The sequence below is a fragment of the Alosa sapidissima genome, chromosome 14 (genome assembly GCF_018492685.1).
Source record: "Alosa sapidissima isolate fAloSap1 chromosome 14, fAloSap1.pri, whole genome shotgun sequence".
NCBI classification, from domain to species: Eukaryota; Metazoa; Chordata; class Actinopteri; order Clupeiformes; family Clupeidae; genus Alosa; species Alosa sapidissima.
Window position 1 is genome coordinate 31331527 of NC_055970.1, and position 20391 is coordinate 31351917.

The 20391-nt window shown below is 42.1% G+C and overlaps 1 protein-coding gene across 2 annotated transcripts; it reads left to right on the plus strand.

Moving 5' to 3' along the window:
• The first annotated feature begins 233 nt into the window (after window positions 1–233).
• On the plus strand, window positions 234–18627 carry lingo1b (leucine rich repeat and Ig domain containing 1b). Of its 2 annotated transcripts, none has more exons than XM_042062453.1 (2): window positions 234–510; window positions 14655–18627. In XM_042062453.1, the coding sequence occupies exons 1-2, from the start codon at window positions 499–501 to the stop codon at window positions 16512–16514; spliced, it is 1872 nt and encodes a 623-aa protein (XP_041918387.1). In that variant the 5' UTR covers window positions 234–498; the 3' UTR covers window positions 16515–18627. The 2 variants fall into 2 exon arrangements, with proteins under 2 accessions (XP_041918387.1, XP_041918388.1); XM_042062454.1 differs by having other exon boundaries at window positions 14658–18627.
• Window positions 18628–20391: the final 1764 nt, after the last annotated feature.

The window sequence follows — 20391 nt, forward strand, 5'->3', positions numbered from 1 at the left end:
TCGCTCTCTCCTTCTCGCGTTCTCCTTTCTGCCAGGCAGTCTTGAAAATGCTCCCCCTCATCTTTGCCCCCACCCCTCCTCTATCTCCCTCTCTCCCTCTCCCTTTCTCTCTCCCTCTCCTTCTCCCTCTCGCTCTCTCTCTCTCTCCCTCGCCCTGCTGCAGCTCCTCCCTCCACCTTGCCCAGTGACGGCTCCTCCCTCTCCATCGTTCCTCCTCACTCTCTGCCTCTGTCTCTTAGGTACAGCATGTATGTGAGCCTATCTGAGCGTGTGCGCCTGTGTTTACATGCCATCTTTTCTCTGAAGCCCAAATGCCCGCATCTAGAGGACCTGCACCTTCCGGCGCTCCGTTCTAAATGGTTCCTGAGTCTGTAGGGACTCCTCTTTTCCCTATGAGTGTCTTCAAAGGCCTTAGAACCTTTCTCCAGCACTCAAAGGCAATTTGGATTTAACACCGATTGTGGCAGCATGGAATAGCCTAACGTTTGGATTCTCTGCATGACGATTGTGGTAAGGACAGTCTTACCTTATGATTGGGGACAAATGTGGGGAAAGCTCATTTTCAGCAGGGCAGTGGTGGGATAGCGTACTCAGATGAGAGTTGAGAATTGTCAAGGGAGAAATATGTGTCTGAGAGGAAGACAGAGAGGATTCACATTCAGTAGGAGAAAATGCTGAATAACGGTGCTCAATACATATTACATACAGTATTAGATTCAAAATTGCATGGCTCAAAATCGGCTTTTGTAGGGTCTCCATGCTTGAATACAAATGCTTACTGTGTAAGGGCATGTGTGTGTGTGTCTGTGTGCGTGTGTGAGAGTGTGTGTGTATGTATGTATGAGTGTGAGTTTATATGTGTGTGTGTGAGTGTGTGAGTGTGTGTGAGAGAGAGAGTTTATATGTGTGTGTGTGTGTGTGTGTGTGTGTGTGTGTGTGTGTATGCTTGTGTGTGTGTGTGTTCAAGCTGTCATCCTATAGGATGTCAAGAATATTTCCCAAGAACCTAGATTAAAAACATTTCATGAGATGATTTATGTCATCATCTTCAAAATGGCATCTGTGGAGTAATCGGAATGTCTCTCAACTGAGGTATACATTTAACAGATGTTTTATTATGCATGTGTTTGTGATCCATTTTAAAATAACATCGCTGCATTGTATGGGTTTAACACCTGCACCTCTCCTAATATAGAGCAAGGTGATACAAAATATATTCCAAATGTATGTGTCAATCATTAAATTATTCGTCTACATTTCCTGCTCTTTGTAACATGTACTAACATGCTCAGACCTGTCAACCGTTATGTTCATGTTTGTGGTTTCACATCTGCGGTGCATCAGATCATCTGATTCTGATTCAGATGTATCAGCAAGACATATATCAGAGTTAAGATGTCTAAAATTAGACATCAGGTATTCCACAAAACCAAACAGGTACAAAGCTTCCAGAGATCAATCCTTTGCCCTATTATATATTTTTTGTTTGTTTCTTTTGCATGTATGTACTTTTGCTTCCTCACAAGTCTGGCATTCTATCACACACTACATAACAGTCTGTGCGCTGCCATACCATTGTCTGTTTTGTCACCACGGTGTCTGCAAAACATTACTTCTTTAATCTAATGAAAATATTTTGTTTTTTTATAGCATTTGCATTCACAAAAGATTTAGCTTGGGTGGTAACCGATATTGTCCTGTTGTAATACTTACGCTTGGTATCTCCAACAACATTGCACCCAAGATCTAATAAGATAAGATGCTGCTACAAGATAACGTTCCTCTTGTGGCACAATAGTGCACAATACTCTCTTCCATATACACACTCCAACCGTAGATGCTCTCACTGTAGTAACTTTACTCCTCCCAAATTGCTTTCTCTTTTATTGTTCCTCTAGACAAAACCTCCCAAAACCAGACAAATGAGCTTGCTCGAGTTCGCCCTCTCTGCTCCCCATCCCATTTTTGTAAAACTCGTTCGGGTCCGTTTCTCGGGGAGATAGAGGGCGAATAGACCAAGCCTTGTCATGTTGCATGGACTCATGAGAATAGATTGGAGGCGAACCGGGCCTCACTATGGAGGCTTGCAGGAAATCAGAGGATATCAGCGTAATGGCTCATTTCTGTCACACAAAATGAGCGACTGTTTCCAATGGCCGGCACATGGCACAGGGAGGCACAGAGGGTGCCACTGTGAGGGGAGCCACGGTGGCATATCAGACACAGAGCACTCAATCTTGCCTCCCACAAATGTATTCAGAAGGTCACAGTGTCACTACACTGCCGCAGACTCCCCATTAAAATTTCATAAAAACAGCTTTATGTAAAATATGAGACAGACATGTAAGAGGGATGGAAGTGTCTCTCCCCAGACCATTCTTCTTCATCCTTCTGGATATTTAGGGTGAGCCTTTTAGTAGGAAATAGCACCGGGAGGGGGGAGGACCATTTTATATTTTTTTGGGGGGCAAGTTTTGTGCTCACTCTTAAATATTCCCTCCCAATTAGTATAAATTGAGCCGTTTATGTGTGCACCAAAAAAAGAAAAGAGATGCTGAAACACACTCAATGGGATGTTATTGATAAAATGAATGTGCTGTCATTTGCATACAAGTCTTTGGTATTTCACTCGTGTTGGCTTTGTATGGGAGCCCCTGCAGTTATTGTCACAGGAGCTCGGCCAGGCTGACATTCCTTATAGGATTACATTTACTCATTTCTCCCTTTTTTTCAATTAACCCCCAAACAAAGATCCCAGTGTGCTTAGGAGGGGAAAATGTTTGAATAATTAGCAGCTTAGCCCTCTGGTTGCGGTGAATTTTGAGCGAATCTCTGGAGTGTTAATGAGAGAAGAGGAACACTTCATGGAATTATTATTAGACCTTGTCAGAGAGCTGAGAGACAGACTCGGGTGGAACGGGTACCAATTAGACCGTGCATGGCTAGCAATCGGACTTACTGCACTGAATGCTAATTCAGCAAAACCCATCTGAAAGGCTACACATTGTAACACTTTCCATATCTAATGAACGACTATGAGGCTGATGTCTCACATAGGTGCACTGAAAGTGTCTCATCAGCTCGACTAAGGGCTTGTGCAAGAGGGTACATGTCTGTGAAATGGTCTTCCTGACCCAAGCATATTTAAATGCAGACTTTGCACGGTAATCCACAGATATTAAGTCACAGCACTGGGCAGTAATGTGCAGCAACTGTCTCACTAGTTGAGAAGGGAGGCTACGGTCACTCCCTCTCGCCAACTCTGCTCCATGTCTACACTGTGTCAGATCTCCGCCTAATCCAATCTGATCCGATGTAAGTCCATCTGGTAGTATCAGTTTCACGGTGTAGCATGTTTAATCTGCATGCGTATACGTTTGTAAATCTCTATATTCATTCAATGTTATATGTCTATTAGCTAACACAAAGAAAGCATCCCAGAGACAGGGTGAGAGTTGTCCACTCCTCAGAGAGAGTGTTTGGAGTGATGAATTGATATGCAGAAATGCAATCCTGGTGGTGGTTTGCCATTCAAGTCACCATGCCCATTACAGGCCATGGCGAGTTAAACACGTGTTAAACACTTTAACTCTTCTCCCATGGAACATTTACAAATGTCATTAATACTATTAGATGGAGTGAATGGCCCTGGTGCTGACATCAATTATGTTCAATATCTGTCATGAGGTTTACAACAATTCAAGATGCAATTATGGCGGATATATGAGAATAAGGAACCTTTCGTAGGCATACCCTTTTGAAACACTAGCAATATTGATTTTGCCTTTTCTTTGGTGACTTTTTTGTCCTCTACATGTGTCAGAACTGCTCTAAGCATTTCTACATCAAGGTGTACGCTAGGTGCTTTTGTGAACTGTTCTATTTTTCTGCTCATGAAAACTTGAGCTTTGATCCCAAGCTTTGTGTAGTCAAAAGAAAGATCAAAAGGGCCAAGCTACAGAGTCTATACAAAACACACAAAATAAAAGAATAGTTTCTGTGTCACAATGTGCCTGTGCTGTTGAAAAAACAAACAAATAAAATTCACTTTTCACCTTGTTCAGTTCCTGTAATTATCTCCAAACGTGATGCTGAACATTAAGTAAGTTTGCATGTGGAGCATTCAAGACTAATGAGCAGGGCAGAACATCTAATCATTGATTTGACGTGAACCACAGATAAAGAAATTGCTTCTTCCAAGAGGCAAACTCTGTTTCCTTGCTGATAAAGCATGACTAAGAGATAGTTCATAAATGTAGTTTGGTTTACCAGTATTTGCTGGCTTATTGTTTGTTGTGAAAATGATAAACAATAGCAACAACAAATCCTACGGATTGGTAAAAAGCAGCGTCTCAAGCTTTTCATACCCATTCTTACAGAGTACATATGGTCATGTATTCATAGTCTTCATATTCCATGGTTTAAATTATATGCGTTTAAATATTCTATGCTTAACATTTTTAAAGCATAGATTTCATAGTTGGTTCATAGCCATCTCAATGATGCAAGGACTTAAATACTAGGCTATATTCACCGTTATTCACATATATATATATATATAGTCACTAGTATACTACTTATTCAATCCAACATTTCTGTCCAAAATCTTAGAGCACAACAACATTTTCTGACTGATTTGTTATGTTTGTTTGGAACTCAGCCCTACACTGTGTACACTTTTACACATTTATGTATTCATTGGCTTGAGGCAGTCATTTTATGTGAACAAATAAGAAGCTCTTCTCCCTAAAAGGTTTGTTTCCATAGATCACATCAAAGAACCAGAGATTGGCAAAACAACACTGACAATTATCACGTTTCATTTTCACACTATTTAGAATGGCAAGTCAGCAGAACAGTTTTAACAATGATAATGGGGACAGTTCTCTCTGTTCTCTAGAAGACTGTCAGAGTTATTGAGATATGACATGACATTATTAAGTAATAAGAAATATTAATCAAGAATATTAAGGCATATTAGTAAATATATTCATTGACCTTGTTTTTTTTTTTTATATCTTTCCAATTATTGAACATTACAACATTGAAGTTGCATTATACACATGCTTCACATTGAGATTGGTTGGTAAATGTAGTAATTCTCTAACATGCATGTGGTAGTAGCCAGTGATATCACTGACACAGGCCAGTGCTTGTTTTCTGTCAGCCATCTCAGGTATTTGTTATACGGTTGTACATGTCTAACCTACCCACAGCAGTCAACCCAGGTTTAACCATCTGGCCAGTTGCACATACAAACGAATGCAGGCAAGATTTCAAAGGATTTTCATTAGATTTAGTAAATATTTTGGTCTGCAGAAAGAACACCCTCAGGTTGCTTATTACTAATTCAACACCTCAGTTCACAGAAGATGTCATATCCTTCTGCCATGATAGCGTACCCCACAATCATACAAAGTATTTTTTTGTGATTAAGTCCACATTCCCTGAATTAATGGTAAAATAATTGCATAGGTTGAGAATTAAAATTGAGATTTTAAGTTGATTAATGTATGATGTCACAAAAACAGTCAACTATACATAAATTGATATTAAGAGTTTCCAGAGTTTCCACATTTTTGGCAAAAAACAGTATACACATTTGCATTTAGAACAACAACATTTCTTCAACATTTGACACATAGGCTGCCACATCTAAAGGCAGAGCGATGGAAGAAACTTAGACTGAATACTGATGATGAAGCTTTGCTTTGCTTTTCCATTTCACCCGAGGATAGTCCCAGAGAACTGCAGGAATGAAAAAGCCCTCAAAGTATTGCAGAGGTTTTGCAGCTCGTCAATGCTGTACTACCAAGCCAGTGTTCAGCCATTGTGGTCTAATACTGCTGACAGGCATTCTTCACTTGTTCTCGTATTCTTTCTGCCAGGCGTGCAGCAGAACCCTCTAATTTCCTCATGCACCTTTTGATATAATGAACCTTTGAATACACATTTATGCCAGCTACTTGGTCCCTTTGGAAAGCCAATGTCAGTATTGAACTGTGATGTTTGAAGTGAAAGCATTATACTCTTTGGTTTAGAACATTTAACTCGCAAGTCTGTGAAGTGTGAGAACTGATGTTACAACAGTATCTTTTCAGACGATCACAACTGACTTGTTTACAACATGACAGAGAAGACCAAATATTTTCAGTCAGGAAGGTTGGCTCATGGTAGACTGCACATCTCCTTAAAGTTTTTTTTCTTACTGTGATGTATTCACATTGGGTGCTGAGCCAGAGGGGAGGAGGGGTGAGGAATCTGAGTCCGGTAACATACAAATGGCACTCGGGTCAGGCATTTTTATGCTCCATAAAATCTCTATGAACAAATGAAAAATAAGCGATGGAGGATGCAGCGTTCAAAAAAATATTTCTATTAAACCCTTCAGATAAAATCAATCAGTGGCTCCACGGACACTAAATTTGCAGGGGCGACTGTGCAGTGTTGCTTTAATTTATGAGTGGGGTCAGATAATGCATGGCTAACAGGGAGGCTGAGGGACACCAGCCCACCAGTGCACTGTGCTCAAGGTTACCACCGGAGAGTGGGGGGAGCAGAGAGAGCCATCCTGATGAAATGAGCTCTGTGGGTTGAATTACATTTTTTTCCTGTTCTGTTTGAGGGGACGGATATCACACTGAGTGTTCAAACTGATATGCAATGCAACATGAAATAAAAATCAATCAAGCAATATTTTGCGTGCCCGTGTCAAATAGCAATCAATTATGCATGCGTGTTCCAGTATCCCAGTTTTTTTTTCTTTCCCACTGTTATTGTCGTGACATTTTTTTTTTTTAGAGGGTTGTGAGGTTGGCACATTTAAAGGTCTCACATTAGTCATAGGCTCCTTGCTTTTACAAGTTTGCTGGGAATATAAATGCAACTGTTTCTTACAATGGGAGTGCTAATTGATTTGCTGTAGTCTATGGTAGACCAGCATGTGCCTAAGTGCTGCACATGAGACCTGAGCCTCTGGTGTGTAGGCCTCCTCCATCTTTTTGGGACTCCCATGTGGTCCTCTCTGCAGGTAATCTATTTCAGCTCACGCACAGCAGCAAAGGCAGCCATCTCCAGTGATCCCCCCCCCCCCCCCCCCCATTTGAATTAACAATATTCCATGCATGCATTGTTAGCATTTTAAAGATGGAGGTGCCGGTGATAGCCTCCAGAAAAGAGGGGAACTGGATGATATATACACTGAGCGCAGAGCATGAGCTCCCACTAATGAGAAGACGCTGTCTGGCATCTGTAGCAGAGCAGACGCAGCTCGAAGACAAACCAGAGGAGGGTTATGTGGGGAAGAATATGGTGATTGTGGATGAAAAGCGCCTTATCTGTCATCCCAATCACGGTATTGATCTGGAATGCTAATCTCGTACTGGAATGTTTTGTGACAAAATCATGCATTGCATCTCACACGATGGATAAACATGTGATATTGCAGTGACAGGCAGCATGCACAGTGCTCACCAGCATATGTAAATGATGCATATGCTATCAGCATATGTTTAGAGTTTATTTCCTTTCATTTCATTTGCAAGTTTTAATAGTGCACGTCTCCTTTAAATGTGAGAAAACTACAGTGATGTCATGATCAGTGATGGGCAGTAATGTGTTAGAAGTAGCGTTACTGTAATCCCAGTACTTTTTTCAAATAATGAGTAAAGTAAGGGATTACAATTGCAAAAACAGTAATGAGATTAGGCTACTTTACTTTCTTGCAAGCAGCCTGCGTTACTGCGTTACTAAACCGTGATTTTGCCATAGACAGTAAAATAATTTGGGATTTTTCTGTATGGATTTTGCTTTGTGAGACTAACGGTACAGATCCACTTGTACTTCACTTCATTTTGTCGTGTCGCATTCCACTCTAGTCCTATGGGTGACGTCAAGCGACTTTAACGCGCCCGCAAAGCATTCCGGGAAGTTAAACTGCATCAAATTAGTAGTATTTCTTAAGAAATATTTTAAACTAAAATGACTGTCATTATTATCATTTAAATAATATATATTACAATATCATTTTATTTGTGCTTTGGGCACCAAAATAGCCAGCAGCGGCACTGTACACACACAGTTCAAACATATACTCTTCTTTGACATTAGAACAGCCTAAATGTGGCATGCAACAGCATTTTCTGTTTTGGTAAATGCATTACTCCTCTTTGCACTGCAACTGTTAAAAGATGTAAATGTTAATAGAGACTTTGGTTTTAATTATTTTATTGCTGTATTTTATTTACATCTATTCGAATGAAGGACTATACACACCAAAAAGTTAAGTTTGAAACTAATAAACCAAGTTTTAAAAAAGCGTATTCAGGTTGTGTATAGCTAGTGTTTTTGAAAAGTAACTAAGTAAAATGACTGATATAATCTTTTTCTTATTCTTATAAGTTACTGATATAATCTGTAACTTTTTCGTTACAAAACCTGACTTTTTAGTTCATATTTCTCGCTAGCTATTCCAAAATATAAGGCCACAGCCTAAACTTGTTAGTACAGAAATACAGCCTTCTATGAGTTATCTCCGCAATCTTGGATAAAACAATGAACGTCACATCGCCTTCACTCTGATTGGCCTTGTCACAACACTCAGCATTTGCATAAAATAGACTTCTTGTCTATTTTGGCCTCGTCACTTATCGCTAGCAAATGGCCACTCCCATTTAAAATGAAGGGCAGCCTGCCGCTTTACCACTGTCTCTTGTAGCTAATGTGAATGCGGGGTTAAGCACGGTTCGCATTGCATGTGCAAACGGCAGCGCTGCGCTATGAAAGAAATTTTCAATGGCTTGAGCGCGCAAAAACTGGTCTGCCGTTGCGACGAGCAAAGCGCAGTGCAAGCGGCATTTTGCCACTTTGCTGCTCCTGTGTGTGCTGCGGCCGAAGTTCAACCATGTTGAACTTTGACTGCGGCACACTGTAAATCAAGTCTTTTGCACTGAGCCCGGCGGCAAGCACAACAAAACACTTTGTGACATTACCTCAACCAAGAGCAACCTAGCAGCGAGCTAAGCGCATGCCGCTTAATGTGAAGTCCCCTTTAACGTGCGATATTTCTTCATGTGGGTAGTGTCAAGCCGGGTTCGCGTTGTACGCGCAAGCGGCAAAGCTGTGCTATGAAACCGATTATTTTCAAAGGCTTGCATGCGCAAGAATAGGCCTGCCGCTGCATTGAGCAAAGTGCAGCGCAGCACAAAAGGCATTTTGCCGTTTTGACGCTCTTGCATGTGCCACGGTCGAAGTTCAACCATGTTGAACTTTGACCGCAGCGCTCTGTAAATCATAGGTATTTTGCGCGGAGCCCGGCGGCAAGCACAACAAAAATCTTTGGGACATTACCTCAATCAAGAGCGACCGCAGTGTACGCCACGTACAATGTGAACCCGGCTTCAAGCAATGAAGCCAGCAGGTAAGCCTAGGCAATGTTTGTGAGTCAGACAGAAGTCGGGCGCTGTTTTCTCTGTTGGTATTTAGGGGGCTTCACATTGTACACGGCATGCGCTACACTCGCCGCTTGGTTGCTCTTGGTTGAGGTAACGTCCCAAAGACTTTTGTTGTGGTTGCCGCTGGGCTCAGCACAAAAGACGTCTGATTTAGGCCTACAGCACACCGCGGTCAAAGTTGAACATCGCACGCGCAAGAGTGGTTAGGCGGCAAAATGCTAATAGCATCCGCACCACCCAGAAAATACTTTCAACGTCCCTGACTATCGGCCACATTGTCGGAATCAGAATCTTACTGCTCTAACAATTCACTTGAAATGAATGTATGAATGAAGTCACTCATTAGGCTTTATTGGTTTTATCAAGTTGTAGTCATGCTGCTATAGAAGCTTTAAAAGGATGTGTACGGATGTTTGGCAGAAATCTGAACGTAAAAAAATAGTGGCTCATCTTACTTCTCAAAAGTCCACCCCTTTGAAAACTTCTGTCTACGCCACTGAGTGAAAGCTGGGCAAATCTTTGTGAAAATTGTGTATAAGTTGCATATTTGCTCAAATATCCCCATATCACATGTGTACTAGTATGTAACTTAATAAAGCTTGATGGATGAGTTTGTTTATTAAGAAGTCATTGTAGGCTGTGTATTGTAAGGCATGTTAACTTGTGAAACCAGTGAAAGTTAGATGTGCGTCAGTGAAACACCTAGTTGAAGGTGAGAGGGTAAACATATATTCTACTGTACATACAGATAAAGAGACAGAGGTGAAAATCTTTTCTTTTTGTTATTTTTTTCTACTAAAACAAATTTAAAGCTACAGAGCTTAACTTATACTTATATCTCTTTTTGCATTGTATCCTTTAAAGAACCCTAAATATATCTTTGTTGGTTTTGTGTGCCTTATTCCCTGGCAACACATACATCACAGAAACATTTGCGTGTTGTTGATATGCTTCACTGTAAGCACACAATGGCTGTTGTTTTCTGTGAGTCTGCACAGGTTGGGTTTGTTGGGGAAGTCTCTTGTGGGTCGGTTGTGATTAAATTAGTATGGTCTTGACTGCGTGCATTCTTCAACTTCAGAAAGCAGCTGGCCAAATATTCAAACAAACAGGCCTAGGATAGTGATAGACTGTCATTTGCTCACTGGTCACCACTTTAACTCTGCTAAATCTACATTGTACACAGATGTACTGCATGATTGTGCTGAAATTTGTCCGTTCAGAAATAGGCCAAAATGAATTTACTGAAATGATGGCCGGCCTCTCTCTGCTTTTAGTCCACCACTCAGAGGGGAGGAAAAGTAGTCTGTCTTAGAAGCAGGCAATCAAGACTACCTAGGGGGCATTACAATCAATGCCAGAGAATCGCCTGCCATTAGTTACCCTTATAAACCAGGTAATGTCTATCCAACCTCACTTGGCAATCCATTCTGAAAGATCCATTGCACCTACTTTCACTCTGAGGTGAAATGACGGGCTTGGAGAAATGATTGCTCCTTTGTTCTGTCTCATGCCAGATATGTAAATTGTGGAGGCTTTTCGAGGATTGGAGAATTGGAGGTGGGTGTTAGTTCAGGGGGAGATTATGGATTACATGCTCTCGGTTTTCTCTTCATGAAATCTTGTTTCGAACAGCTCGTTTTTGATCCATCCCAAACCGACCTTAATAGATTAAAGCGTCATGACGGAGGGGATGTGAGTTTATACAATCGCAAGCTGAAAATGTTGAAACAGGTCTATAGGAGTTTGGAGCATCTTCAATGACACCACTTTGTCACTGGCGCTTTGATGTGAAATGTTCCCAGTACGCTGCAAGCATCCGCTGCTCTGTTTTACCTTTTCAAAAGATGTTTTCACAAAAAAACGGCTTGTGAAATGTTACCACTTGAAACTGTACTGAAAATGGCAACAACTGAAATATATTTGTGGTGAACTGTAAATATGATCAATGGCCCACAGATCAGTAGTGAAAGACGCAGAACAGTCAGATGGTTGTCGGTATTGTATTGTTCATTCAGTATTGGGCTTTGTATTGGGGTGTGCCACTATCCAATCCTTTCATTCTGCTGCCACAGCCCATTAGAACTCTCATGGCATAATTACCCTTAATTGAATTGTAATGAGTTTCAGAGCTAAGACAAATGCGGGATCCTTTCAGGCTCATAGCCTAATAGATGATTTTATCAAATGTATGCAATTTTCTTGAAAACAAACAAAAACATGGGTATGAAATGGTTGATCTGGCTATTTGAAAAAAAGTTAGAAGACTCTTGCTTTCTGATGTAGAACAGTTTACTTCTGTAACCAGTTTAAAAAAGCCTTTAGGTCTACCTTTTAGACGATAGTTATTAAATAATGGAAACAAATGGCTCCAATAACATATGGACCATTGCGATGAAAGCCATCCATCTTGCTTTCCCGCCCATGTTGTTCTGATTCACCATAGTCTCATAGGTGTGATCCCGTGCGTGGTGTGCGTACTACGTGACTGTACCTGAGCTCAGAGGAGATGGCTTATGAATTCATTATGACTTTGACATCTTTTCCTCTTTACGTCATGACCCTCTTTCCACCTGCCACACAGGTAGAGTCATTTGACTAGAACTAGACGTCTCCACGAGCTGCCGTCACCACTTGTGGCCCTAATTCATGTCGATTTAGTGAGTGACACAGGTGGGAGTGCTGATTACATCACAACATTTGGACTTGTGAAGACAGGCAGGCAAGCACGGTTCCATCCATCAGAAGAAGCACTGTGCAGCTCTGGCACAGAAGCTGTCTCTCTCTCTCATTCTGTCTCGCTCTCTCTCTCTCTCATTCTCTGTCTCGCTCTCTCTCTCATTCTCTGTTTCGCTCTCTCTCTCTCATTCTCTGCGTCCATCTCTCCTTTGAAGCAATAAAATGGCTGAAATGAAGTAGAGGGTGCTGCGGCAGCGCAAAGCTGTCCAGGTGGTCATGCCGCTGCGTTCAGGTCTTGTTCAACTTGGCTTTTGCAGATTTCAGCCAGTGAGAATCATGCCAGCTACAGTCTCACAGCTTGCTATTGTTTTTTCATGCACAGTTACCGTGTCATTCTCTAGATATGAAAACGTGTGTGGTGAAGTGGTATCAAAACAAATCCATAGTACCATGCAGATTGTTGATTTCCATCACACACTTCGCAAAGAAATGTATTCTTCTCTGGTGGAAAAACGAGCTCGCACCAACATTCAATATGTTTATAGAACAGATCTCTCAATTTCTTCCCCTAGAAAAGATAACACTTGAAAGTCACAATAAGGGTGACCTATTTCATGACCTTTGAAACTACTACTTTCCCACCTGGAAAAGCAGGTCATATGAGAAATATCTATTCCACACACTCCAGTGTGATTATATTATTATATTATTTTTTTTTTTGGGCCTGAATGGGTAACTAGCTGCTGGCGTGCAGTTGCCAACCCTCACTCCGCAGGGAGGAGCCCAGGTAGGAGCTGGACACGCAGCGACCGAGACCTCTGGCTGTTGGAGTGGGCGCGCTTGGGGGGCTAGATGGCTTAACTTTGTCTATGATGTGTCGGTAATGTAAAATAAATTAGAACTAGTTTGTAACTGTGATTTGTCAACGTACTGGTTATCTAAGTATTGGTAATATTTTTTTTTTTTTGTGAATTTCCCCTTGAGGATCAATAAAGTATCTATCTATCTATCTATCTATCTATGCGGGCGCGCGTGTGTGTGTGTGTGTGTGTGTGTGTGTGTGTGTGTGTGTGTGTGCGTGCGTGTGCGTGTGAGCATGCGTGCAGAGATGACTCAATAAGGATGCGCATGTGTGTGTGTGTGTGTGTGTGTGTGTGTGTGTGTGTGTGTGTGTGTGTGTGTGTGTGTGTGCGCATGCATGTGTGGAGAGGATGAGGGTGTGATGTGGATGTAGAGCACTTGTTTATAAAAATTGTTCATGAGATCCATTGAAATTTTTAATGTACATTTGTAAATGAACTCTTCTGTGATCGATTGAAAATAAAAAGATGTAAAAGCAAATCCATAGTACCTGGTACTCTTGATAAAATGGCAAAGACCGTTAGTCAGGATGAGAGACAATAATCAATGATGCAATTAATTGCAACCTCAGTAAAACATCCTTCTTTATCATGATACCTCACAACAAATATTTTTAGAGGGAATGCATCTGTCTTTTAGAGAGTTCAAAGGTGCTCGATCTTGTTGTCTTCTTATTTCCAGGTCGGTTATTTCATTCAAAGGTTATATTGACAGTTAATGATAAATCCTTTCCTTCTGTTTTTTGGTATCAGATTGCTGTTCTGTCTGGCCCAAGCTGATAGTTTCCATCTCAGGTTGTGTTAAATAAATGGCCAGTTGACCTGAATATAACAACAGGCTGACTGGAACATTAAAGTGCATACTTAACTACGTCTACTGAGCACACTAGATATTCTGTCTGAAAGTTAAATACCATGGTGGTGATACGAAAATAAAAGATTTAAAACAAAGAAGACAACTGCTTTGGAATACTGATATTGGAAAAATGGATCGCTATTATACACACAATGACACTGTAAAGAGTCCAAGCCCCTTGTAGTGACAGATGGATAGATGGTCTGGTAGAGAGATAGTGATAGATGAAGTTTAACAGTCAACATCAGAGCAAGCAAACACAATGTTAAGGTACTTGACAAAGTATTGAAGTTGACACATCTTGGGGTTTGAGACTCCTTACAGGAGATGATTCACTGTACATTGCAGTAACAATGGGCACAATCCCAGACAGGAAGAGCTTGCTTTTTCACATGACTGCACTCCCCTCCGCACGGTGGTGGAATGTCGGCTTCGCCACTAACTGTTAAGGAAAATATCTATTTTTCTGTCAAAGCGTCATAACACTTTCCACCTGAGGTAAAGACTTTGTTGGGCATTTTATTAATAGTGGAATGGAGGACATCTTATTTCCTCTTCCCCATAAGAAGTATTTTCTTATGTGCAGTTGTGTACAAGCATTGTGTGAATAATTGATCTCTGTTTTTAATATTGTAGAGTTTGATTAGTTCTGTTTTCTTTCTTTCTTTTCTTACTTGTGGTTGCAATGTAGAACATGAGAAGTGAACAGTATAGATTGTGGCTTGTCCATACTGTATAAGAAAACAATGTTTTCGAATGTTCTCTTCAAATGTGTGCCTGACAAGACATCTCTTCTGTGCGTCTCAGCAGGTAACCAGTAGGATGGTGGCTGGGGAGGCAGGTGGGCCCAACTACCTGGTGGCCTGCTGGCAGCCCATCCTCATCCTGATGCTGGGCACCGTGCTCTCCGGCTCCGCCACCGGCTGCCCGTCGCGCTGCGAGTGCAACGGCCAGGAGCGCTCGGTTGTCTGCCACCGCCGGAAGCTGATCGCTCTCCCCGAGGGCATCCCCATCGAGACGCGACTGTTAGACCTCAGCAAAAACCGCCTGAAGACCATCAATCCCGAGGAGTTTATCAGCTACCCGCACCTGGAGGAGCTGCAGCTGAATGAGAACATCATCTCCGTCATCGAGCCGGGAGCCTTCACCAATCTCTACGGCTTGCGGACGTTGGGCCTGCGCAACAATAAGCTTAAGCTCATTCAGCTGGGGGTCTTTACGGGATTAAGCAACCTGACCCACCTGGACATCAGCGAGAACAAGATTGTCATCCTGCTGGACTACATGTTCCAGGACCTGTACAACCTGAAGTCGCTGGAGGTGGGCGACAACGACCTGGTCTTCATCTCCCACCGCGCCTTCCACGGCCTCAGTGGCCTGGAGCAGCTGACCATCGAGAAGTGCAATCTGACCACGCTGCCCAAAGAGGCCTTAAGCCATGTCCACAACCTGCTGACGCTGAGGCTGCGCCACCTCAACATCAACGCCATCGGGGATTACTCGTTCCGGAGACTCTATCGGCTCCAGGTGCTGGAGATCGTGCACTGGCCCCTCCTGGACACCATGACCCCCAAGTCCCTCTACGGGCTCAACATCACTACCTTGTCAATCACCCACTGCAATCTCACGGCTGTCCCTTACCAAGCTATTCGCCACCTAGTGTACCTTCGCACCCTCAATTTGTCTTTCAATCCTATTCATACTATCGAGGGGAACCTACTGCACCACTTGCTCAGGCTCCAGGCCTTTCACTTAGTAGGGGGCAGACTGGCTGCGATCGAGCCTTACTCCTTCAGAGGGCTTAACTATCTTAAAGTTCTCAATGTGTCAAGCAATACCCTCAGCACCTTAGAGGAGTCCGCCTTTCACTCGGTCGGCAACCTGGAGACTTTGGCGCTCCACGACAACCCGTTGGCCTGCGACTGCCGCCTGCTGTGGGTGTTCCGCCGCCGCTGGAGGCTCAACTTCAATCGGCAGCAGCCCGCATGCGCCTCGCCGGAGTTTGTGCAAGGCAAGGAGTTCAAGGACTTCCCCGACGTGCTGCCGGCCACCTACTTCACCTGCCTCAAGTCGAAGATCCGTGAGCGCAAGGCCCAGCACAAGTTCGTGGACGAGGGCACCACGGTTAATTTCGCATGCCAGGCTGACGGCGATCCCGCCCCGGTGATCATATGGCAGACGCCGCGGAAGCAGTTCATCACCGTCAAAACGATTGGTCGACTCAGCGTCTCTACAGACGGCACCCTGGAGGTGCGCTATGCCCAAATCCAAGACAATGGCACGTACACATGCATCGCCAGCAACGCGGGGGGAAACGACACCCGCCTCGCCCATTTGCATGTGCAGAGCTATTCCCCCAACTGGCCCCATCAGCCAAATAAAACATTTGCCTTCATCTCCAATCAGCCCAGCGAAAGTGGCGCCAATGCCACCCGAGGAATAGTGCCCTTCCCGTTCGACATGAAAACTCTGATCATCGCCACCACCATGGGATTTATCTCATTCCTCGGCGTCGTGCTTTTTTGTCTCGTCCTCCTCTTCCTCTGGAGCAGAGGGAAAGGCAACGCCAAGCCAAACATCGAGATTGAGTATGTACCTAGGAAGACAGATGCGGGCGATAGCAGCCCAACCGAGGGGCCCCGTAAAATCAATATGAAAATGATGTAAGAACAAAGTGATAGGTGAATCAGTCTATTTGAAAGCCATTGGGCTGGTTATGTGTCGAACCTATTAGAGATATAAATATCTTGGGGGGAAAAATAAGCCAACCTCTCAGTGTTTACCATCAACAGGTTCCTAAAAGTGCACACCTGGATGGAATTACTGGAACTCGAGTCTGTGTGGATTTGTATGGGCAATAGATTGTTTCAAACTGAATACAATTCACTTTCCTTTCTGTGTGAGCCAGAATTCAAAAGGCAGATTGTTATTGGGGTCTGTTCTTTTGTCTGTGTTTTCTTGTACATTGTTATTTCTATGTACATAGGGCAATGCACTTGTTGTATGCTAATGTTAAAAAGATGTTCATGGGTTGGTGAGCCTATTAGCGTGCATGTATTGTATAAGCACAGGTCAAATACATGCCAACACAAAAGATGCACCACCATAAGATCTCCATTGTGATTTTGGTGACAATTTACATTACATGGCCCTTATTACATTGTTACAGTGCCAGTCAGTGCAATGCAACATACTAGTTATCAATGTGAAACAGCACATGAACCTTTGTAGTTACCTATCAGAACCCAACATCCCAAAACTGTAACTGTATAATGTATTAGTGGCCTGTCACTTATAACTGATCATTACTTAATATATTACACTGTAACAAGGGCTATATAATGTAAACTGTGACCATGAGACAACTACATTACAAATATTTGATATATAAAAAATATGCTTGACAATCATATTATAAAGGTCAAGTGTTAAATGCTTAAAAAAAAAGTTCCATGCCAAGTTATTACTGACTTATTGACATCCGCTTAAACATTTTTGGCCATATGTAGCTTTATGTTTCTTAAGGCTACAAAGCAGAGGTACATACTTGTGGTAAACAGAGGGACACTTGGTAGCCATAATGTGAAGTGCACATGTGGTGATACAAAAGCATTCAAGTCTCTATTTACGAGTTGGGAAACTCTGCCTTTTCTTTCTCCCTTGTTTTCAGCATAACTAACAAACATTGTAAAACAGGGTTTTGTATTTGTTGAGAACTGTCTTGTGCTGTTCTTGGTTTCACAAGCCATGGATAACTCTGGGGGAAGAGTGTTTATCAAACCTTGAAATGCCATCCTCACTGATTTTGGGATATAAAAAATGTACAACATTAAAATGGTAAGCTTTTATAAAAAAAAAAAATATTTTCTCCTCAACCCTGCATACAAAAGTGTAAATGAATAAATGTAACTCACCGTAGCTTAAAGCAGTAACCCACTGAATACTGACAGAACTCTGTGAATATAATAGTTTTTTTGTCATTAGCATAATGTCTTAATTAATCATTTGGTTTCGCCATTCGCTATTTCGCAAAGCAAAGCCATCAAGTTCTTGATTTTTTACTAATATTTTTTCAGTTTTTGTAGCAACCTGCTGTGATTTATATTGGTTGACAAGTGTGATGTATGTCTGCCGGTTCAGGACTTTAGTTATTGACTCCCTATTGTTTACTGAGAGCCCTGAGTGTGAAATTCTTTTTATCTCTCATGGCTTTAACAAACAGATGTTGGCGACATTCCCAGACAAGCACACGACAGGGCTGATGAGGAAACGCTCAAATATAAATAGCAAATTGTGACAGATAGACTGCAAAATCAGCCTTTTATTACCTTTAAGAATCCCTGCGTAGTGACTTTTGGGCCTGGATAGGAATAGAAATAACAAACCTATTTTAAACATTTTAAGGGATATCAAATCTTGTGTAACACTCCGTCTCTCCACCTTGTTTCCTGAGGATGACTCACAAAGCTGTGCTGCCTAAGCCACGTGTGCTTTTTAAAATCAAGATCAAGAGACGGCCGGCGCAGAATGGGACAGAGACAGAGACAGAGACGAGCACCTAGATGCAGGGTATTGACTAACTGGGGTGATGAGGCACCAAACATGAGTGAATAAAACATGCCATGCTGATATTTGACAACAAGTCTGACCTACAAATTGAGACAGTGGATCTTTTTCTTATGCGCTAAAGGGGACTGCTCCTCCAAAGTGACCTTCATGCTGTTGTCTCACTTAAAAAAGAGAAAAAACACAATTTTCCCATCCTGTGTCGGGTCCCACTGCCAGTATTTTTAGACTTCACTGTTGCCAGAATGTCCGCTGTACCCATTCAATTTAGCTTCCCAATTATGCTGATGGAGTTCAATAAAACACTTTGATATATGATGGTGTTTGTAGGCTAAAAGGCCTGATCAAATATATCCCATTAGGTTCACTGGGATGGAACATTGCCTGATTAAATTCGCAGCTTAGTGTAATAATGAAATGCATATTTTTCTCTACAAATGTGGAGGAATGAGGTATTAAGTATTAAGTATGACAGTCACTCTCATTGCCAAGCACAGCTCAGCACTTTAAGTGTAGACATAATTGCTGCTGCAAAGCATACAGCACTTCTGCAACAACACAGGTACAATATATTTTAAAGTATATTTTTGTGGTTCAGCTTAGAGTTTTCTGGCATGGACAAAAGTGTACACAATGTCGTGATCCAGCCAGCCAGTTGAGCCATGTATAGAAAGTAGCAGATGGTTCAACCATCGCAAAAAATATGGCTAAAAGATGTTTGATTTCATAGGGTATGTGAATCATTCAGCAAAGCTCTTTCATAAGAGCAACTTTTGCTTGAAGGTCTCTTTTTGTGCATCTGAAATTCAGAGATATTCCCCAATGACCAAACAGGAAATCACACATGACTGACTCTGTTACTCGTACCCCACGCAATCTGGGGGGAAGATAATGAGCCAATTTCACATAGTTTACCACCATCAAGAGCCCTCTGCTTCCTACCAATGATATTTTAAATGATTCAGATGATGTTCCTGTTGACATTTCTATGTCAGCAAACACAAATCCACCTGACAAAAATGACTGAGGAACAGTAACATCAGGGGACGTGTGATTTTGATGTCAGGGGGATGAAGGGGGATTTGAGGTACGACAAGGACAAATCTTGGAGACTTCTATCTCGCCCCCTGTGAGTGATGGGACAGGAGGGATTGCAGACGCTCTCACCGCTGAGAGGATGAGGCTCTCGAGCAGTTTCAGTATGTAGGTCATGCGCAGCCATCATTAAAACTACTGCGAAGACGTTTTCACTCGCTATTTGACAATCGAGAATGCACCATACAGCTCAAATGAGTGGATTTTTAAAAATAATCCTTAGGAAAAAACCCACAGCAGATAATACATGAAGAGAAAACACATTTTGCTATTAATTATTAAATACAAATCCATCTTTACATTATTTATTAATTGTGCCCTTGCATTTTTTATGGGGCCACGTTTTATGCTACTCTACATCAAAGGGGGCCATGGAGTAAAATCAAAGGGTTGTATGGTTAAACTTAACGTGTTGTGTCCAAGCCATAATTTTATAATGCATTTATCTGTATCGACCTCCAATGCTGCAAACCCCTGATTGTTATCTGCATGGACTGGATAGGCTCGTGCCACAAGGGGGCACTCTACAGAATGGTTCACGTGCAGAGGTGTGGTCAGTTCTACCTTTAGCATCAAAAATGTCCATCTCAAAACTGCTAGCGTCAGTGCCATGATACATTATAGGCCTACTATTTTCTGTAGAGCTGGTTGTAAATGACTGCCAAATTATATCCTGTAATAATTCCTCAGAGCTGTCTACAATCTATTGTAGCTCTAGCCGTGAATATTAATTTCCAACTTTAACTAGCACAATTGCAGCTAATTTGTTGTGAATGGATGAATAGTTGCATTTGTACAGTCCTTCTCTCAGTAGGCTACTCCAAATCCCATTGAAAGATGACGCCTCTCAACCACAATCAAAATGTACCCGTAAGTTCTCACA